This window comes from Manis javanica, chromosome 9 (assembly GCF_040802235.1).
Source record: "Manis javanica isolate MJ-LG chromosome 9, MJ_LKY, whole genome shotgun sequence".
Classification (NCBI taxonomy): Eukaryota; Metazoa; Chordata; class Mammalia; order Pholidota; family Manidae; genus Manis; species Manis javanica.
Window position 1 is genome coordinate 69,634,043 of NC_133164.1, and position 23,574 is coordinate 69,657,616.

General features: G+C 38.7%; 1 protein-coding gene across 6 annotated transcripts in view; it reads right to left on the bottom strand.

The window, feature by feature from the left end:
- Window positions 1-808: 808 nt before the first annotated feature.
- Window positions 809-23,574, bottom strand: part of NOL4 (nucleolar protein 4) — a 383,263-nt gene continuing 360,497 nt past the window's right edge. For 2 of the 6 annotated variants that reach the window (XM_073212740.1, XM_073212739.1), the window contains one exon: window positions 813-2,704. In XM_073212740.1, the coding sequence (XP_073068841.1) occupies window positions 2,511-2,704 (194 nt within the window). In that variant the 3' untranslated portion in view covers window positions 813-2,510. Of the gene's footprint in view, window positions 2,705-23,574 lie in introns of all 6 variants that reach the window. The other 4 variants (XM_073212741.1, XM_073212742.1, XM_073212744.1 and 1 more) reach the window with 3 other exon arrangements.

Below are 23,574 nucleotides of genomic sequence, written 5' to 3' on the forward strand. Positions count from 1 at the left end.
TTTATGATAGTTTTCTAGCACCTCATTTGAGTAAGAATATGAACCTGCACCATTTCTCTAAAATGCATTATAAAAATCTCTTTATTCTCCTGTGACAGTGTAAAGAGGACTAAGGTGTTTTTAGGTACAAGTCACAAAGGACAAGGAAAACAAAATTTTACTTCATCTTGGCCTCTGAGCTCCCCCAGGAAATGACGGGAGTCCTAGTTCCCTCATTCTATGTACAAAAAGCCATTGGGGAATTTAGTCCTTGGTGGGTAGGCCCAAGTTATAATTTAAGGTGAACATTTTATGAAAACAATAGCACCTTGCTGGAAGTTATGCTCATTTGCTTCATTATCACTATTAAGAATTTTTAACGTCTACACTGAACTCAAACCTGTGAATTAGATTTTGTGAAATAGCAACCACGTCAAAGCCTTCGAATACTATTACAACAAAATGCTAAGAATGAAACAGGCATTTAAACAGGTAGAGGTTTCTCCCCAGATGTTGAATCAGAAGTGACCAAAAAAGCCAGATTACTCATGTAAAAATGAGAAATAAAAGCTGATTCTTAAATCAGATTAAATAATCAAATGAAATATCCTTGGTTTGCTGATTGCTTTTACTCCTTCTTGGAATAAACTCTTTTAAGACTTCATGTTGAGACTCTGCAACCTTGGGATATTCCTGAGATGTCAGTTTAGACTGTTAATTCTGTGCTAAATGTTGGACACAAAATAACATTTCATATTTTTAAAACAAACTTCTAAAAGTTAAGTATTATGTCATTCAGAAAGTTTGTAAGTTTTCACAATCACTGTTTTAACACAGAAATCTGTTTATTAAACCAAACAGGAAAATTATACCAGCCCTCAATTTTTGAATTTTCATTTAAATAAGCAAACTCCAAATCCACACCTTAAAAGATGTTTGTGCATCTATGTATATCCAAAATACTCATATTATCAATAAGATTTTCACATTATATTCACCAACAGTATCACAAAAATTCTTTTTGTTTACATAACTGTAAAGAACAGTAATTCTAGAAACACTAGAAGAAAAAAGCATAGCAATGTCCACAGTTACAAGAAAAAGTGCACATTACTTGGTCACAATCACAGTCATTACTTTAAAAACTATATGTAACAAGTAGGTAAGAAATATCCTTCAACTCATTATCAAAAACTGAATGACATACATTTACATGAAATAAGGCAAATTCAGGAATGCACAAAGAATTTGTAATCCAAACAAAGCTAAAAAAAAAAATTGTACAAGAAGCGTAGAGTGATGTACTTCTCCCTAAATATTTAAAAAATGGGCTTGCCTCAGTGCACAAAGAAAACACCATTCATGTGTATTCGACACTATAAAATAAGAGAAGGGCAAAGGGTGGGAATAGGAGAGGACAGTTCATTGCAGCTGCATCCACTGGGAGTTCTTTACATCCTTTTTACTAGAACTTCAAATTATACAAATCATATCAGGAGAGGTAATGGTCTTTTTGGAAACTGTGAAATAGAGAAATGAAAAAACTACACACAAGAGTGCAAATTTTCAGATTGTCACTTGCAACCTCTTAACATTCAATCATCAACGTCCAGTTGCTGCTGGAAGGACATGTGTAAGTCAGCAGCTGCAGCCCGGGGTGAACAGCTGTGAGAAACCAAGGTGTGATTTTTTTTCAATGCTATGTCTTTTATTTAATTAAAAATTCTGTAATGAAGACCACTATGGGAAAACTGCAATGTTGAGTGGATGCTTGAGATCAGCAAAGTGCAGAAATGTAGGCTTCTCTTAGAAGTAGTTCCTGATGTGACGATTTAAAGAATGTAGGCAAGGGGTTGTTGTTTTTTTTTTCTCAGCATCAAGTGTTTTTTTTTTTTTTCTTAGAAAGAATTTGGAAAGAAGAGAAGGCAAAGGGACGTGGAAAAGATTCTTACAATAGTTTCTCAAAACAGTTTTCTTTAAGGACCTATGAAAAAGTTACCAAAGTAAAAATGACATTTTTGAATGAAAAACAAGTTTTCTTTTTATAAAAATTACATATTTTTCTTTAAAATACAAGATCCGTTTCATTGTAATATCCTGTAGCAACAAGAAGTTTGGCTCTTTTTTTTTTTTTTTTTTTTTTGCCAGATACTGCAGCTTTCAGTCCATTAAGTCAGCAAATTCCATCAATATTTCAGTTGGGTCTTGAGCTATTTCTTTATACCACAGGCTTCTTCTGCTTTATCCTTGAATATCCTTGAATTAGGAATATACAGCCTTTCTTGCCCCAGTATTTGAGCTGACAATAAAACAAAAGCAGTAGGCTGGACACATTAAAGCATCTCAAGGGCTTCAGAGGCCAGAGTTCCCTTGCAGCGCCTAACACATCACTGTATGGACCAAGGACCATGTGGCAGGATGGAAGTATTTCTCTTAAGACTGCAGTGAGACCAGAAGTCTCTGCTGAGCAATCAGAATGTCATTAGTGGAAACTGCAAATTCAGACCCCAGTGAATAGGATTGGCATTCAATCAGTTCTGTTGTAAAATAAGATTTTCTAGTTCATCTGCAGAACGCAGTAAAAATGCAGCTGATTCTCGATACCCAGCAACCAGCTGTCTCACAGCATTGATTTCAGTCGGACTCAGCTGAGGTCTGGAGCTTGAGCTGCTGGAGGGCCCTGAGCTGGTGGCCAGCTGCCTCTTAACGCTGAGATCCGTGGGCCCTAGGAAAAATAATCACAGAATTAGACATGGGCAACTTTCCTAGTTCTTTGAACCTGAGCACTAAATAAGTTACTGTTGATGTAACTCAGATGTTCTTCTGGGGGAGCTGCTGACACTTGAGTCAAATACTTCTACTCTCAAGACCAAAGAGCCACATGGCACCGAATGAGTGGCTGGGTGAGACAGGGACCATGGATGTAGTCAGAGTAGGGTGAGGGACTCCGGAGGGGGCAGGGCGGGATATCTGTAGTCAGAGCAATGTAACTACATGCAAGGAAACCCCCCCTGCTAAAACTCTATGTTAAACATTGAGCTCTAGAATCATTCTTCAGTGAGATCAGTTAATGTTCCCCAGATAAAGAAGAGTAGCACATGTTTTATTATGCTGATCATTTGTAACCATGTGTAAGATTCACTTTAGCATGCTAAAAGGCCCAAGCCTATGTGCTGTCTTTCCTCCTTCGGATCTGACAAGGTGATTCTGCAAACTGAGCAACGAACTTAGCATGCAGACCCAGCTGTAGACGGCATAGTAAAGGGCAGGAAGAATTCCATCTTGAAGATAAGATTGCATTTTAACACACAGGAAGTTCAAGAGGCAGGATTCTTTAGCAAGTAGACAATACCTCAGCCCACCTTGGGGGCTGGGCAGGCAGCCTTTTGATGTGCTCCCGGACCCAGGAGCAGGTGTCCTGGAGAGAAATCAAGGCAGGAAATTTCTTATGTTAATTTTTAATATTCAGGGACCACTTAACAAGTCCACACCCCTAAGTTTTTTCATGTTCTCGAAAAATCCTCAACTGCCTATAAAACCCCCTAGACAACGCACCACCACGGACTCTCTTGTCCCTCCTGGCGTGAGCCGGGAGCTGTCCTTTCACTTTATCTCTAAATAAAAGCCTGTACCTTGCTCTCCTACCTTGACTGTTTGTGAAGCTCATTCTTCGGCTCTGCAAACAAGAACCCCCGCATGCCCGGGATAACTTCAGAGGTGAGTATCGGCATCCAAGCCTGCCTTTTCTTTCACCGTCTTTATAGAAGGAAGCCCTCTGTGACACACAACATCGGGCGCTTGTCAGCCACTTAAATGGGACTAGCCTGGCTGCCGATCTCAAAGTCTCGAGCGACAGGTTCCCCTGCGTCTCCCTCAGTGGATCCCCCGTCTCCGTTGGGAGCCGGGAAAGTCACCTGAGTGGAGGCCAGGATTCCCTTTCAGAGGCATCTCCCTGGATGCGAGGGACTGAGGGAGGCTGTGGGCAACTGTGAGAGTCTAGGCTGAGGCTACACTTCAGCACCTTCTCAAAGGCCCGCGTGCCTGGAATCAGACCCCGACAGCCCACCTGGGTGTCCACGAGGAGCGCCTCTCTGTCGTCTCTGACTTCCAACCTGCTTCTTCAGGCCGCCCTGGCCTCAGTGAGGCAGGGGGCATCCCTAACTCCCTTCTAACTTCATCAATTTCAGGGAACCTGATGCTCACCACCGCAAGGTAGGAGATCCATGCTCCACTCTTATTCCTAACTAAATGCTGTACTTTTTATCTCATAAAAATGTGTCTGGGCACCCGTTAGCCACTTAAAAGATGATTAGTGTCGGCTACCAGTCTTAAGTCTCGGGTGAAAGGTTTCCCGGTGTCTGCCGCTCCTTGATCCCCCGCCTCCGATGGACGGGAATGTTGGGAGTGGCTGAGCCGATTTCCTACTTTCCTATTCTAATCTGCGGACTCCGAGGGCAGACCGGACTAGAAGACAGCGGTCCTTGGATCTTGGCTCTGGCTGATTGATCCGACAGTGCTGAGTGAACCTCCGGCTAGGCTGCTGCCTATGTGAGAGTCGCAGATGACACCTGACCTCTTGTCTCATAGATCAGATTTGTTATAGTGAGTGACTGGCAAGATAATTTCCAGGCAGTGGCAGAAACCGGTGTTTGAGAGTATAGGCCCCACCCCCCATAAATGTCCGTGGCAGCCCCTGAATTTTATTTCTGGCCTTAGCAAAAAGTTCCCTTGCTCTCCATTCAAAGCAGTCCTCTTAGGCCTGAGCCACTTTCTCCTGTGTAATGTAAATGAAGTCTGTAAAGTAATCAAGCCGAAAACTGAGACCAACATGCAAATAGCTCTACTCTGTTGATCTCCTTTCCTTAGAGGCAGTCGTCCTGGGGCTAGGCATTTCCTTTTCTGCAGCTCCGGGAAAGCAAGACAGGCTTGTGACTTAGATCAGGGCTCTGGCAGCAAGAAGTCACAAAGTCCCTGCACTTATCTGACAGGCAGGGAGCGCTCAAGGAAAGCTCGTGCACAGAAAACTAGGGAAACTCCCAAAAGGGGTAAAGTAGGAGCACACTGGTAAGGTCCCACTAAATCCAGAGCTCCGAGGCAACTCTTGCTGAGTAGGAAGGAAAGAGGGGAATCAAGGCAAGGTGCGGGCCATGCTGGTAAGAAGTGGTTAAATCTAGTAGGCCTGGCAGAGAGGGTGATTGACCACTGTCACCCAGGCTCCAAGGAGAGGGGACACCTTCACAGAGAAAGGCTGACCAGGTGCTAGACACCTGTCTTTCTCTCTCTCTGTCTGATGGGAGCATCCTCTTCAAGGTTAAAGCTGGACACACCTCTGGCATGCATTCTGAGGAACTGTGAGCAATTTTGATCCCCAGACCCTGAAAAAAAAGTGTCATATCTTCTGCACACAAGCCTGGCCTCAATACAAGCTCTCTAATGGAGAGGCTTGGCCCCTGAGAGAAGTATACAATATAATAAGGTTATGCAGCTATATTTATTTTAATGCAAGGAAGGAAAATAAGTCAAAAGTCCCATGGACTCGAATATGGAACTAGTTTTCTAAATTATTTTGGTAGAAATCTATTCTTCTTATTGGGTTCATTATCTTCAAAAATTGAGAGGTTTTTAAACTAGACTCCCTGAAACAGAAGAAATGTATCTTCTGCAATACAGCCTGGGTTTAAATGACTGGAGCTAGAATTGTGCTTGCATTTCATTTCCAGCCCCCTGGACACACATAGTCCCTATAAGTTCAGAGACTTCATCGGCCCTGTTAGTCTGGGGCCATCTAAACCTTAACCCAGTTATATAAACTGCCCACCTGTAGAGTGTATTCTTGAAAACTGAGATACTTTTAGTCAAATAAGCTAAAAGGAAAGGCAATTGGATATCAGTAACTCAAGTCTCTGTGTCAGTTTATCTGTCTGTGTATATGTTCTTTTTATGAAGAGTGTTGCTAACTGTAGTCATTATGTCTCTGTATGTTTGTGTATCTAAGCATGTAGATGAAAGATTTTTCTACCTCCTGATGGTATTAATGAAATTGATTTAAAGACAAGTGCTTGTGAAAATTGGGCATTCTAAAACTTCCAGAGAATGCTAATGGAAAATGTTAAGTATTAATGCTAATTTAAGTTGAACTGAAATGGACATGTCCTTATGGTTATCAGCTGCCTAAGTTTACCTAAAGTCACTTAAGTTGATGTTATCTGCTAAATCTTTCAAGAATAAAATGCTTAGAGGCTTGACTTTGTCTAATATTCAGTAAAAGGTTTTGTAAGTAGAATAGCATAGTTGTTAAGAATGAGTAAACTAAACATAGCAAGTGAACTTCTTAATAATAATTGTGTGTTAGGGGGTGTATACCTACCTGCAGCCTGAGAATCTTTGTGGTAACCTAAAACCTTAAAGTTTTGCTAAATTAAGAAGATATATTTTGTACTTAGTGAGAAATTGTGTTGTAAAGCTCATGGTTACAGAAATTATAAAATGTTCATAAACTTGTCAATCCAAAGCATGCTAGTGTAACAGTTTACAATAGCCTACTTCTCAGTGTTCACTAAAAATTAAGGTACCTAATGGTTTTAAGTTCTAATTAAAACTACTTAAAGTAACAAGGAAAACATTTCTGCATGCTAAAGAATGTGTCTTTTGGTAAAAGAAAGTAACTTTGTTCTAAAGTACAGCTGTTTATTTAGAGAGAGAACTCTAAATGTAAAAAGAAAGTTGTAGAAAGTTTATAGAAAATTTAATATGGTCATGCTATAAAAAATTAAAGCAAATGAGTCTCGGCATCAAGTACACAGCAAAATTAGAATTTTGTTTTCATTTAAAAAGAAAGTTTTCTTAACTGTTAGTCTGCTCTTAATATTGAAAGATTGCAAAAAGTTCTCTGTTTTATCAAAGCAGTTTCTCATGCTTAAAGTCTCAGTGAGTTGTCACAGAGTATTTAAGAAAATGAGATCTTAATATTAAAAGAACTAAAAGCCAAACTTTGCTAACAACTGTGTAACCTTCTTTATTTGCCTTTGAGGTATTTTGTTGTCATTCTAGTTAAATGGATAAGTATTACTTCATGGCAACCTATAATCCTACATAAGCAAGTGCCAAAAAAAAAAATCAAATACAAAAAGGTGCTTTTACCTCCAGTTAACTCTGATATTTTCCAGAGGGCCCCTGGAACATGTCAGAGGAATTTTTTTCTCATTGGAGAAAGTATTTGGCTAATTTGGCTTATTTGTCTGATATATATTTACCTGGAAAGCACTGTCAAAGGGAATGATGCCAAACTTTGTTACTGAATGTTTTGTGTTACAGAAATATTAGAATTTCCTTATGTCAACTGCCTTACAGTAAGCTCTCATCAGATCTTTAAACATTGTCTTTTGTCATAAGTCTTTTGTCATTTATAGTCACTGTTTTATTACTCCTAAGCTCGTAAAGAACTAGATTTCAGCAGAACAGGTATTGGTTACCTAAGATTAAATAAACTAAGGAAGATGATTTTGTGGCTTTTTGTTTCAAATGTTGCTAATAAAGTGTTTAAAGCTTTTTCTCTTAAGCTGACTGACAACAGTTTCATAAATGACAATACCTTTATAAGCAGAATTGAAACATTTATCTTTCTCTCTACCTGATCCCTCCAGAATTTAAAAACTCTCAATGAGTACTTTTATATTTCATGGCAGTACGTTTATTTGCATAAGTTCAATAAGAACCTGCTTTCCTTGTAAGAGGACCAATTAAAAACACAGGTTATACTACCAAGGCTTTGACTGGAATGTCATACCTGAGAGACACGTGCATAAAGCTCAGATATGAACAGCTTTAAGGAACTAAGGTTGACTTTATAAAGCCAGCAAAGCCCCTTGGAAGAACTGGCCTGGTACCTTGCTTAAAGGGTTCCCAGCAGCCTTACCAGGTGAGTAAGGAAGGTCACTTCCTGGCAGGTGCAGCAACCTCAGGATGTCTTGGGGGACCTCGAGAAGAGAGGAATTCACCCCAAATCTACAGTTATTGCAGGCACAACCTGATGGCAAGTCTGGCTTGGCTGTCTGGCCTCAAGAGGCCTTTAAAAGTTCAATCTAAAATTCCTTACAAAAAGTTCCAGCAAAGCACATTTAAAAGAGCCTATGTAATCAATTGCTCTTCTTGCTGCACTTATGCAAATAATAAAGCCAAGTGTTAATTATTTTCTTAATCTGGTTACTTCTAATAAAAATGAGGGTGATTTTGGAGAAAAGTATTGTTTCAATAATGCAGCCTTGTCCATACTAAACCCTACTACTAGTCACTGAGACATAAACTAGATCCAAAATTCTAGCTTCTTCAAAATATCTGGCTATGATTTCCCAGAGGTTTTAGTTTTCTCCTATCACTTCAATTAAAGTTTTACTATTTCTAGTTCTCATATTCAACCATGCATTCTTAATCTCATCAAGTTTGTCCTTCCAGAATGGAAAATCCGACTCCAGATATTGCTACTTAACCTAATAACACAATTTGTTCTATCTTGCCTAGAAGCCACAAAACTGCAAATAGTAATAGAAATGGAACCTGGAATAGAAGTGCCCATCTCCGGAGGCCCTCGCGAATGACCACTGATGGAAACCTAGCTGCACCCCTTACTGCGCCCCCTCACAGCATGAAGCAGCCAGAGCAGTCATCACCCTCTTTCCCTAGCAGCAGCTCGGGTCTCTATCTGTAGAGGGGGGAATGAGACAGGGACCATGGATGTAGTCAGAGTAGGGTGAGGGCCTCCAGAGGGGGCAGGGTGGGATATCTGCAGTCAGAGCAATGTAACTACATGCAAGGAAACCCTCCTGCTAAAACTCTATGTTAAACATTGAGCTCTAGAATCATTCTTCAGTGAAATCAGTTAATGTTCCCCAGATGAAGAAGAGTAGTACATATTTTATTATGCTAATCATTTGTAACCATGTGTAAGATTCACTTTAGCATACTAAAAGGCCCAGGCCTATGTGCTGTCTTTCCTCCTTTGGATCTGACAAGGTGATTCTGCAAACTGAGCAACTAACTTAGCATGCAGACCCAGCTGTAGACGGCATGGTAAAAGGCAGGAAGAATTCCATCTTGAAGATAAGATTGCATTTTAACACACAGGAAGTTCAAGAGGCAGGATTCTTTAGCAAGTAGACAATACCTCAGCCCACCTTGGGGGCTGGGCAGGCAGCCTTTTGATGTGCTCCCGGACTCAGGAGCAGGTGTCCTGGAGAGAAATCAAGGCAGGAAATTCCTTATGTTAAGTTAATTTTTAATATTCAGGGACCACTTAACAAGTCCACACCCCTAAGCTTTTTCATATTCTCGAAAAATCCTCAACTGCCTATAAAACTCCCTAGACAACACACCACCACAGACTCTCTTGTCCCCTCCTGGCGTGAGCTGGGAGCTCTGTCCTTTCACTGTATCTCTAAATAAAAACCTGTACCTTGCTCTCCTACCTTGACTGTTCGTGAAGCTCATTCTTCGGCTCTGCAAACAAGAACTCTGGCATCACGGGTATCCTAGACTCCTCGCCTGTCACCTCACTGGGGAAAACAGCCAAGCCTACTCCTAACATGTGTTTTTTGAAAATTCAATTTTAGTCTCCCTTGCACATCTTGTAGAAGTTTCTCTGGAGTGGTGTAAAACCCTGGGAATTACCAATGATTTTTAACAAATGACTGAGACCCGCACCAGTTCAGAAGGAAGAACAATTCCTTGATTGTGATGCTAATGACTGTTACAAATTCTTCATTTGGAGAACTGAGGTGTGGAGGAGACCCCACACACATTCAATGACTTCTAAGTGGCCCAATAAGTAAGTGAGCCGGGTGTTATCATTTAAGGCAAAATATTTGTTTCCAACAGGTTGACTGGTGCTTGAAAATATGGACATAACAGATTGAAGTTTGCCGCAGAAGTATGCAGTAAGTAAATGATCAGTACAAACAATGCCACAAAGACTGACCAGAATACTGCTTTAGGTATTGTTAAAGTCATTTCTATATTTATTTGCACAAAATATTCATATATGTCAAAACTTTTTATTACGTATATTTAAACCAAGACAGGTATGTTTGCTTTTTGATGATAATTTTTAAGCTTTTACTTACAAAGTTATTTAAAAATCTTATGATTTGGATCATTTTTGGATTATCAGGAACTTTATCAGAATTCATTTTACTTTTCATTAAGCAATTGTGATAAATTTTCAGGAGTAATAAATTAAAAATCCTTGAATAAAATATTCCTAAATACATAATTAAAAGCATACTTAAAAACTAGTGATACTAAAAGTTGAAAGTATTTCAACCTATTTTTTTCTAAATGTACTGTAACTTTTCATGTAATTGTATTCATTTTCACGAACTAAAACAAGGGATCTTATTTTACCCTCCTAGTTCTCTATGAGGCATGATGCAGACAGGTGGAAACCCAAATCCCTCCACCCTCTACCCTAAGCAGGCAGATGTCCCATGAGAGGGAAATGGCTTCGCTCAGGAGTTAATTAGGACAGAGACAAGAGGAGCACACAAGAACTCTTGGCATCTGAGAGAAACGTTATTTCCGCTTCTGCCATGGCCTTTCAAAAGCTTTTATTTTCTAGCAGAGGTTATCTTCCATTTGTCCTACTATTTACCAAGTCATGATACTGAAGAGCTGAAGGGAGAGGTGCAGGGAAGTCACACAGGCAAACAGGAATCACCGAGCAAGTATCCAAGCAAATCATTAATAGCAAACAGTTTATCTGGAGAGTTCTCAGTGGGTTAAAACAGCGTCGTGGCACTTGGGCTGTCTTGGTTATTGTAAATAATGTTGCAGTAAACATAGGGGTGAATGTGTCTTTTTGAATCAGAGATTTTTTTTTCTTAGGGTAAATTCCTAAGAGCAGAATTACTGGGTTGTATGGTATTTCTAGTTTTAGTTTCTTGAGGAACCTCCACACTGCTTTCCAGTGGCTGCACCAACTGACTTTCCCACCAGCAGTGCATGAGGGTTCCCTTCTCCACATCCTTGCCAACACTTGTTATTTCTTGCCTTTTGGATGGTAGCCATTCTCACTGGTGTGAGGTGGTATCTCATTGTGGTTTTGATTTGCATTTCCTTGATGATTAGCGATGTGGAGCATCTTCTCATGTGCCTGTTGGCATCTGTATGTCTTCTTTGGAAAAATGTCTTCAGGTCTTCTGCCCAGATTTTTTTGTGTGTGTGTTGTATGAGTTCTTTATTTCTGATATTAAACCTTTATCAGACAAATGATTTGTGAGTATATTCTCCCATTCAGTAGGTTGCCTATTACTGATGATGTCCTTTGCTTTGTAGAAGCTTGTTAGTTTGATATAGTCCCACTTGTTTATTATTGTTTTTGTTTCCCTTGCTGAAGTATCCATCCATAGATGAATGGATAAAATGTGGTACATATACATAGTGGAATATTACTCTGCCATAAAAAATAAAATATTGCCATTCATGACAAAATGGATGGACCTAGAGAGTATTGTGCTAAATGAAATAAGTCAAAGACAAATACAATATGATTCCACTTATATATAGAATATAAAAAAGTAAAACAGAGAATAAACTGGTGGTTGCCTGGGGGAGATGGGAAAAATAGGTGAAGGATATAAAGAGGTTCAAACTTCCAATTAAAAAAAGTCAGAGGGATAAAAAGTACAGCATAGGGAATATAGTCAATAATATTGTAATAACTTTGGAGCGATGATAAGTATACTTAATGAGCATTACATAATGCATATAGTTGAATCACTACATTTTACACCTGAAATCAATATATTATTGACTCCAATTAAAAAAGAAGTGTTATGATGTAACAGGGATTCTGGTCTCTGAATGGAACCACTTCAGATTTCCTTTTTTGTCACTTTACTTGAGACCATTATTGACACAGGCACACACTGCATGACCCTGTGATTCAGAAGCCACTCACACCTGTTACTAATTTCTTCCAGAAAGTTGACTCATTATCTTGGTTTGTTTTGGATCTATGGGATCAGGATTGAGTGTATAAATCAAAACAGAAAGGAGTTCTTTTTGCTGAGAATTTATTATGCAAATCTTCAAACTTAGGAATTTGGGTAAGGAAGAAATGTAACACATAAAATATGCAAAAATGAACTGATTATATAACTAGTGACTACTCAGACCCTCCCTGTTTGCCACTAGTATTTGTTTCTGCTTCACTGAGTCACTGTCATACTTGACTGGTTTGGCATTAACCCAAATAACAAAATATAATTAAAATTTGAAATCTTACTGTGATTGATGAATATTCTATGAAGATGCTGAATTTAATGAAGACCAGGAAAATATTTTTGGAGATCTACTCCAATTACAGACAAGGCCATGAAAAGTATGGCTGTGGAAGAGAGGGACCAGTGGACAAGAAAATGAGCATCTAATAACAGATAGATGCTTCAGGAGAAAATGATTTGAATATCAAGTGTTAAAACAAATATTCAGGAAGCCTGACAAGGCCATTTTTATGTAAGTACCTAAATTTTAACCAAAATTATGCATTCTGAAAAACTGAATGAGAAATAAACTGTATGCTAACATACAATGTTGGAAAAATTAAAACCCAGCAAAACTAACCCTTGATTTTTTTTTTAAGGCTCAGGGGCACATTTAAATTATAATTCTAATCACATGAAAATGTGTATCAGTAATTATTTTTCAATCTAAAGTATCAAAAACCTTCTGCCTGTTTTGGGTTCCTATTTTAATCACATTTACTTTCATGGCCTCCTTTTGGTGCCCATAGTCCTCAGATAAGAGTGCCCTGACGGCTGGCACCCGCTGTGACACCACATCATGCTAGACAGCTGGAGGGTGCACAGCACGAAATAAGACTCTGAGTACTTGTGGAGTAAGTGAAGTGCAGATACATTTGACAGCTGGCATGCAAGAAATGGAGAATAAGTGATGTCATTCAAAACACCCAAATAAAGTTAAAACCAGTAACTTAAGAAAAGTTACCTCCACTACATGGGATTATTATTATTGCCATAAACATTATCTAAAATTAAGAAAACAAAAACTAAGTACAATTGCTTGTAACAGTACTTTCCACAAGAATTGTTGCTGAAAAAGAGAAAAATAGTTATTATGCATTTCCTAAATGTTTGTTTTACCACCAAAATGAGTCTTGAGTTGGGCATTAAATCAGTCCTAGCTGCACACAAGCTCCTGTGTGCCTTCATCAGAATCTACACTCCAAAGTCACGTGTTCTGAAATGTTTGGACAACTGACAATTCATTTAACAATTTAAAATAAGTGAATGACATTTTCTAATTCATGCTTTAAAACAGGTTGGCAAACCTCTTATACAAAGGACCAGATAATAAATATTTTAGTGATTTCAGGTCAAGAGGTATGTAGGTCTTACATAAAAAGAAAGTAAATTTATACAAAAATCTTCTGAGGTATAATTGACATATTCATTTCAGGTATACAACACGATTTGGTATTCATATATATTGCAAAATGACCCCAGTAAGTCTAGTTAACATCCATCACCACATATAGTTACAAATTATTTTTTCTTGTGGTAAAAACTACTCTTAACAACTTTCATATATACAATACTAACTATAGTGGCCATGCTGTAATTACATCCCTATGACTTATTCATAAAAGGAAGTTTGTACCTTTTGACCACCTTCACGCATCTCATCTGAACCCTCCCTACCCATCTGCCTACCACCAATCTGTTCTGTGCATCTGCGAGTTTTGGATTTTGTTTTGTTTTTTGTGATCCCACAGGTAAGCAAGATCATACAGTATTTTACTTAGCAGCATGATACCTTCTAGGTTTAACTTATTTCACTGAGCGTAATACTCTGTAGGTCCATCCATGTTGTTGCAGATGGAACACTGCCTTCTTTTTTGTGGATAAATAACACACACAAATACTATTTCCTTGATCCATTCACCCATCAGTGGACACTTAGGTTGCTTCCATGTCTTGACTACTGCAAATAATGCTTCGGTGAATGTGGGGTGCACATGTCTTTTCATGTTACTGTTTTCAGTCCCTTTGGATAAATATCTAGAAGTGGGATAGCTGGATCTTATGGTAGGAGGAGGGTACTCAAACATGTCTAATTCAGGATAAAACATAACCATGTGGATTTTACTTGTTTTGCCTTCAGATAAAATTGCAGTAGGAAGAGGCCTTACAATTCAGGAAAATGAGGGAGAAATGGCCAAGGTCCCTTGGGTTCCAAAAGGGCCCTCCTCAGAGTTCCTTCTCGCTGCTGTGGGAAGACGGTGGAGGAGACACACACTTTAGTGTAACAAGGCCGTGTTTAACGAAGACTGAAGTTGGCCATACAGGCAAGTGCTGTGGGGCTCGGGGAGTGAGCAGTAAGACCACCTCCCAGAACCTCCCTGGCTAGGGACTCACACTGTCTCCCCCCACAGCCTCTCAGTGGGGACAGCACAGGAGGAGGTTTTACTGTTGGGAAAACTGAGGTTCACTGGCTTGCCCAAAGCCCCACAGGGTTCCTGGTTCCCTTCTCCTGCATAGCTGTGGGCCAGAATGGAGGTCATCTGAGCAATGGGGTCAAGGAGCGTGAATGACCCTGAAGAAAAGCAGAAGGATGTGGACACAGCCGGGGTGTGGGGTGTGAAGACCCTGAGAGGTGCTGGCTGAGGCCAAGTACAGATTGGATGGGGTAATTTTTTTTAAAACCAGAATTTATTTCTAGTTAAAACTGTTCAAGAGACTTTAACAAGGCCCAAAGATGTCTGAGTTTAATATAATATTGAGGTGGTGTCTCTTGGTTCCTCCACTGGTAGTGGATCAATTTGATCTTGGTTAATTCACTTTTACATGGGTAGTGTTGACTTTTTCTGACTCCCAGAATCTTTCATATGGGACCTTAGTCCATGAATGATGAAAAAAGCAATTCCAGGATAAAATGAAGACATGGTTGCTGAGTCAAGCTGAACATCCATCCTTCCTGCATTATTCTTGGAAACCAAGGTCCTCTGAGAGTCAGCGTGGGTAGCTGAGATCATGAGTCTGATTTGGCATCAGGGTAATGCTGGCCTCATAGAAATGACTTTGGAAGCATTTCCTCCTATTTTTTAGAAAAGTTTAAGAAAAATTGGTATTAGTTCTTTAAATGTTTGGTAGAATTCACCAGTGAAGCCATCTGGCATTGGCATTTTTTTGTTGGAAAATTTCTGATTACTGACACAATCTCCTTACAACTAGTAAGTCTTTTCAAACTCCATTTTGTCATAATTCAGTCTTGGTAGCTCATATATTTCTAGGAATTTATCCATTTTTTCCACTTCTTGGCATATAATTGTCAGAAGTAGTCTCTGTATGTATGTGATATCAATTGCAATGTCTCCTTTTCCATTTTTTATTTCATTTCAATTTTTTTTTAGTCTAGCTGAAGGTGTGTCAATTTTACCTTTTTTAAAAAAGGTTTTAGCTTCATTGACCAGTTCTATTCTTCAGTCTATTACATTAATTTCCACTCTGATACTTATTTCCTTCCTCCTGCTAACTTTGGACTTCACTTATTCTTCTTTTTCTGGTTCTTCGGAACATAAAGTTGAGATCTCTCATGATTCTTGATGTAGGCATTCATCACTATGAATATCCCTCTTAGAACTGCTTTTGTTGCATCTCACAAATTTTGCTATGTTAATTTTAATTAGTCCCAAGGTTTTTTTTATTCCTCATTTGATCATTGACCCACCAGTTGTTTAATCTGCATATATGTGTGAATCTTCCAGTTCTCTTCTTGTAATTGATTTCTAGTTCACACCACTGTGATAGGAAAAGGTACTTGAAATGATTTCAATCTTAAATTTATTAAAACTTGTTTTGTGGTATAACATGATTTATCCTGAAAACATTCCATATGTACTTTAGAACAATGTATATTCTGTGGCTTTTGGATGGAATGTTCTGTATAGATCTGTTAAGTCCATCTTTTCTAACATGTTATTCAAAGCTGATGTTTCCTTATTGATATTCTGTCTAGATAATATATCCATTGATGAAAGTTCCCTTCTATTATTGTACTGCTGTCTCTCCCTTTAGATCTGTTACTTTATATATTTAGGTGTTCCTATTTTTGATGCATAAATATTTACAAATGTTATAGCCTCTTCTTGGATTAACTCCTTTATCATTATGTAATGACTTTGTCTCCTATCACAGTCTTCATCTTACAGTATATTTTGTATGATATAAATAGCTATCCCAGGTTTCTTTGGTTTCCATTTGAATAGGATCTATTTCCATCCTTTCACTTTCAGTCTCTGTTTGTCCATACATCTGAGTAAGTCTTTTGTAGGCAAGATCTCAGTTGGCTTTTTTCTTTTATTTATTCAACCACTCTAAATGTAATTGGACTAAGATATAAAGTAATTATTCATAGGCATGTACTTATAAAACATAAAACAGCGAGAAAATAGGATTAAGTCCTCTGGTCCTTTCTTCTCTTTCTCTCTTTGTGACATGAAAGTTTTTGTAGGGGTATGCTTAGATACAAAACCCAGACAAGCATGCCACAAGAAAAGAAAATTATAAGCCAATATCCCTAATGAATACAGGTTCTAAAATCCTCAACAAAATATTAGCAAACTGAATTCAACAGTTAAAAGGATCACATGAGCAAGAAGGATTTATCCCAGGAATACAGGGATGGTTAAAGCTCTGCAAATCAATTGATGTGATATTCCATATTAACAAAATGAAGGATAAAAATCATATAATCTCAGCAGAAGAGAAGAAAGCATTTGAAAATCCATTCACAATAAAAGTGTTTAACAAAACAAGTATAGAGGAAACAAGTCAATATAATAAAGGCCATATATGTGACAAAGCCACATCTAGCATACTTAGTCCTGAAAAGCTGAAAGATTTCTCTAAGATAAGGAAACTGACAAGGATGCCCACTCTTGCCACTTTCTTCAACATAGTACTGAAGTCCTAGCCAGAACAATTAGGTAAGAAAAAGAAATAAAAGTCATCTAAATTGTAAAGGTAGGAGTAAAACTCACTATTTGCAGATGACATGATATAGAATACTCTAAAGACTCCACCAAATAACTGTTAGAATAAATGAATTTTGTAAAACAGAGCAGTACAAAATCATACAAAAATTGGTTGCATTTCTATACATTCAAAGTGAACTATCGGAAAGAAATTAAAACAATCCCATTTACAATTGCATCAAAAAGAATAAATACCTGGGAACATATCTGGTGAGAGAAACTGAAGCCAACACAAAGGGAAAGATATTCTGTGTTCATGGATTGGAAGAATTAATATTGTTAAAATGTCCATACTAGGTTTCAGAGGGAGAAACCAAGATGGCAGCATGAGTAGGGCAGTGGAAATCTCCTCCCAAAATCATATATATTTTTGAAAACACAACAAATACAACTATTCCTAAAACAGTGACCAGAAGATACAGTATAACAACCAGGCTACATATACATCTGTGAGAACTTAGCACCTCACGAAGGGGGTAAGATAGAAGCTGTAGCCTGGCAGGATCGGAGCGAGCTCCCCACCCCAGCTCCCCAGTGGGAGGAAAGGATTTGGAACAGGAAGGGAGTGGGAGCCCAGGACTGCTAAATACCCAGGCCTAGTCATCCGCACTGGGAGCACGGACACACATTGCATGGTGTGCTGGACATTAGGGAATCGGAGCAGTAAAATCTGCAAGTGGGTCCCCACAGCTGGTGCCCCTGGGATAAAAGAAAAGTGACTTTTTGAAAGTTTCAAAGGGAAAGGAGGCTCACAGTTGGATGGAAGCATCCTGGCACACTCAGCTCAGCAGCTGGGAATCCTGGAGAACACCAGGTGCCCTAAACCTCTGTGAGTCAGCACAGCTCTGAGGCCCCTCATGGCCATAAACAGCCTCCCATCCATTCCCTCTCTGGCGTGGCCTCGCCATAGCAGGGGAGCAGCCTGACAGTGGCCACACCCACAGCAACCACTCAGAGCCTCCTCCACAGGTGCCTGGGCCAGACACAGAGGCCCTGTTGCTATGCAGCTGCCCAGCACACACTGCGAGGGGTTGCCATTTTGCAGGAGAGGAAGGCAACCAACAAGCAGGAAGGGACTTTGTTATCCCCACTGATACACGAGTCAACTGCCCGCGACTACCTCTATCACTATGAAAAGGCAGAAGAATGTTATCCAATCAAGAATAATCCAGACAAACCCTGAGAGGAAGCTGGGGGAGATAGACTTAACCAATCTTCCTGAAAAAGAATTCAAAATAAAGTCATAAAAATGCTGATGGAGCTGCAGAGAAATATGTAAGAGGTAATGGATAAAGATCGGAGGGAGAATACAGAAATAAAAAAAATCTCTGGAAGGATTTAAATCAGACTGGATGAGATGCAAGAGGCCATTGATGGAATAGAAAACAGAGAACAGGATAACAGAGAAGCAGAGGTAGAGAGAGATAAAAGGATCTCCAGGAATGAAACAATATTAAGAGAAATGTGTGACCAATCCAAAAGGAACAATATCCACATTATAGGGGTACCAGAAGAAGAAGAGAGAAAGGGATAGAAAGTGTATTTGAAGAAATAATTGCTGAAAATTTCCCCAAACTGGGGGAGGAAATAGTCTCTCAGACCATGGAAGGCCACAGAAATCCCAACACAAGGGACCCAAGGAAGACAACACTAAGACACATAATAATTAAAATGGCAAAGATCAAGGAAAAGGACAGAGTATTAAAGGCAGCCAGAGAGAGAAAAAAGGTCAACTACAAAGGAAAACCAGCAGGCTATCATCAGACTTCTCAACAGAAACCTTACAGGCCAGAAGAGAATGGCATGATATATTTAATGCAATGAAACAGAAGGGCCTTGAACCAAGGATATTGTATCCAGCATGATTATCACTTAAATATGAAGGAGGGATTAAACAATTCCCAGAGAAGCAAAAGTTGAGGGAATTTGTCTCCCACAAACCACTTCTACAGGGTATTCTAGAGGGACTGCTCTAGATGGAAGCACTCCTAAGGATAAATAGATGTCACTAGAGAAAATAAAATCACAGCAAAGAAAGAAGACCAAACAAATACTAACTAAAGGCAAAAAATAAAATCAACTACACACAAAAGCAGTCAAAGGAAACACAAAAGAGCACAGAATAAAACACACAACATATAAAGAATGGAGGAGGAGGAACAAGAAGGGGGAGAAATAAGGAATCATTAGACTGTGTTGATAATAGCTCAATAAGTGAGTTAAGTTAGACAGTTAGATAGTAGAAGCTAACCTTGAATCTTTGGTAACCATGAACCTAAAGCCTGCAATGGCAATAAGTACATATCTATTGATAATCACCCTAAATGTAAATGGACTGAATGCACAAATCAAAAGACACAGAGTAATAGAATGGATAAAGAAGCAAGACCCATCTATATGCTGCTGACAAGAGACCTCAAACCCAAAGATATGCATAGATGAAAAGTCAAGGGACGGAAAAAGATATTTCATGCAAACAACAGGGAGAAAAAGCAGGTGTTGCAGAACAACTATCAGACAAAATAGACTTCAAAACAAAGAAAGTAACAAGAGATAAAGAAGGACATTCACATAATGATAAAGGGGTCAATACAATAAGAGGATATAACCATTATAAATATCTATGCACCCAACACAGGAGCACCACCATATGTGAAACAAATACTAACAGAATTAAAGGAGGAAATAGAATGCAACGCATTCATTTTAGGAGACTTCAACACACCACTCACTCCAAAGTACAGATAAACCAGACAAAACACAAATAAGGAACCAGAGGCACTGAACAACACACAAGAACAGATGGACATAATAGACATGAACAGAACTCTACACCAAAAAGCAGCAGGATACACATTCTTCTCAAGGGCACATGGAACATTCTCCAGAATAGACCACATATTAGGCCACAAAAAGAGCCTCAGTAAATTCAAAAAGATTCAACTTCTTGGACCACAAAGGTATAAAACTGGAAATAAGTTGTACAAAGAAAGCAAAAAGGCTCACAAACACATGGAGGCTTAACAACATGCACCTAAATAATCAATGGATCAACGACCAAATTAAAAGAGATCAAGCAATATATGGAAACAAATGACAACAACACAAAGCCCGAACTTCTGTGGGACACAGCGAAAGCAGTTCTAAGAGGAAAGTATATAGCAATCCAGGCCTATTTAAAGAAGAAAGAACAATCCCAAATGAATAGTCTAAAATGACAATTATTGAAATTGGATAAAGAAGAACAAATGAGGCCTAAAGTCAGCAGACGGAGGGACATAATAAAGATCAGAGAAGAAACAAACAAAATTGAGAATAATAAAAAAAAAAACAATGAAACCAAGAGCTGGTTCTTTGAGAAAATAAACAAAACAGATAAATGCCTAGCCAGACTTGGTAAGAGAAAAAGAGAATCAACAAACATCAGCAGAATCAGAAACAAGAAAGGAAAAAATCACGACTGATCACACAGAAATACAAAGAATTATTTTTAAAAAACTATGAAAGTCTATATGCTAACAAGTTAGAAAACTTGAAGAAATGGACAACTTCCAAGAAAAATACAACCTTCCAAGACTGACCAAGGAAGAAACAGAAAATGTAAACAGACCAATTACCAGCAACGAAATTGCAGAGGTAATCAAAAAACTATCCAAGAACAAAAACCCTGGGCCGGATGGATCCACCATGGAATTTTATCAGACATACAGAAAAGATATAATACCCATTCTCCTTAAAGTTTTCCAAAAAATAGAAGAGGAGGGAATACTCTCAAACTCGTTCTATGAAGCCATCATCACCCTCATACCAAAACCAGGCAAAGACCCCACCAAAAAAGAAAACTACAGACCAATATCCCTGATGAACATAGATGCAAAAATACTCAACAAAATATTAGCAAACCAAATTCAAAAATACATCAAAAGGATCATACACCATGACCAAGTGGGATTCATCCCAGGGATGCAAGGATGGTACAATATTCGAAAATCCTTCAACATCATCCATCAGATAAACAAAAAGAAGGACAAAAACCACATGATCATCTCCATAGATGCTGAAAAAGCACTTGACAAAATTCAGCATCCACTCATGATAAAAGCTCTCAACAAAATGGGTATAGAGGGCAAGTAACTCAACATAATAAAGGCCATACATGATAAACCCAGAGCCAACAACATACTGAACAGTGAGAAGCTGAAAGCTTTTCCTCTAAGATTGGGAGCAAGACAGGAATGCCCACTCTTCCCACTGTTATTCAACATAAAGACTCCACTAAAACTACTAGAACTAATATCTGAATTCAGCAAAGTTTCAGGATACAAAATTAATACACAGAAATCTGTGGCTTTCCTATACACTAATGATGAACTGGCAGAAAGAGAAATCAGGAAAACATATGTGTTCACAATTGCATCAAAAAGAATAAAATACCTAGGAATAAACGTAAGGAAGTGAAAAACCTATACCCTGTAAACTACAATACACTCTTAAAAGAAATTAAAGAGGACACTAAGAAATGGAAATTCATCCCATGCTCTTGGGTAGGAAGAATTAATATCATCAAAATGGCCATCCTGCCTAAAGCAATCTACAGATTCAATGCAATCCCTATCAAATTACCAACAGCATTCTTCAACGAACTGGAACAAATAGTTCTAAAATTCATATGGAACCACCAAAGACTCCAAATAGCCAAAGCAATCCTGAGAAGGAAGAATAAAGTGGGGGGAGGGGGATCTCGCTTCCCAACTTCAAGCTGTACTACAAAGCTACAGTAATCAAGACAATTTGTTACTGGCACAAGAACAGACCCACAGACGAGTGGAACACAATAGAGACTCCAAACGTTAACCCAAACATATATGGTCAATTAATATACAATTAAGGGGCCATGGACATACAATGGGGAAATGACAGCTTCTTCAACAGCTGGTGTTGGCAAAACTGGGCAGCTACATGGAAGAGAATGAAACTGGATCATTGTCTAACCATGTACACAAAAGTAAATACGAAATGGATCAAAGACCTGAACGTAAGTCATGAAACCATAAAACTCTTAGAAAAAAATAAAGGCAAAAATCTCTTGGTCATAAACATGAGCAACTTCTTTATGAAAATATCTCCCCGGGCAAGGGAAACAAAAGCAAAAATGAACAAGTGGGACTATATCAAGATGAAAAGCTTCTGTACAGCAAAGGACACCATCAATAGAAGAAAAAGGCATCCTACACTATGGGAGAATATATTCATAAATGACAGATCCAATAAAGGGTTGACATCCAAAATATATAAAGAGCTCACCCACCTCAACAAACAAAAAGCAAATAATCCAATTAAAAAATGGGCAGAGGAGCTGAACAGACAATTCTCCTAAGAAGAAATTCAGATGGCCAACAGACACATGAAAATATGCTCCACACAGTTAGTCATCAGAGAAATGCAAATAGAAACCACAATAAGATATCACCTCACACCAGTAAGGATCACCACCATTCAAAAGACAAACAACAAATGTTGGTGAGGTTGTGGAGAAAGGGGAACCCTCCTACACTGCTGGTGGGAATGTAAATTAGTTCAACCATTGTGGAAAGCAGTATGGTGGTTCCTCAAATTTACAATAGCCAATAAATGGAGGCAACCTAAGTGTCCATCAGTAGATCAATGGATAAAGATGTGGTCATTTACACAATGGAATATTATTCAGCCAGAAGAAGAAAACAAATCCTACCATTTGCAACAACATGGATGGAGCTAGAGGGTATTATGCTCAATGAAATAAGCCAGGTGGAGAAAGACAAGTACCAAATGATTTCACTCATATGTGGAGTATAAGAACAGAGAAAAAACTGAAGGAACAAAACAGCAGCAGAATCACAGAACCCTAGAATGTACTAACAGTTACCAAAGGGAAAGGGAATTCAGAGGATGGGTGGGAAGGGAAGGATGTGTGGGAAGAAAGGAGGCATTATGATTAGCACTTATAATGTGGGGCGGGGGGTGCACCGGGAGGGCTCTGCAACATAGAGAAGACAAGTAATGATTCTACAGCATCTTACTACACTGATGGACAGTGACTGTAAAGGGGTGTGTGGGGGGACTTGGTGAAGGAGGAGTCTAGTAAACATAATGTTCCTCGTGTAATTGTAGATTAATGATACAAAAAAAGAGAAATGTCCATACTATGCAAAGAGATCTACAGACTCAATGCAATCCCTACTAAACTTCCAATGGCATTTTTCATGGGAAAAATAATCCTAAAATTACTATAGAACCACACAAGAGCTGAATAGCCAAAGCAACCTTAAGAAAGAACAATGCTTAAGGCATCATGTTCCTTGATTTCAAACTAAAGCACAAAGCTATAATAATCAAAACAGCATGGTATTGGCTTTAAAACAGACTCATAGATTAATGGAACAAAATAGCCCAGAAACAAATCCACACATATACAGTCAATTGGTTTATAAATAAGGTGCCAAGAATACACACCGAGCAAAGGACAGGCTTTTCAATAGATGGTGCTGGAAAAGCCACAGAGCCACATG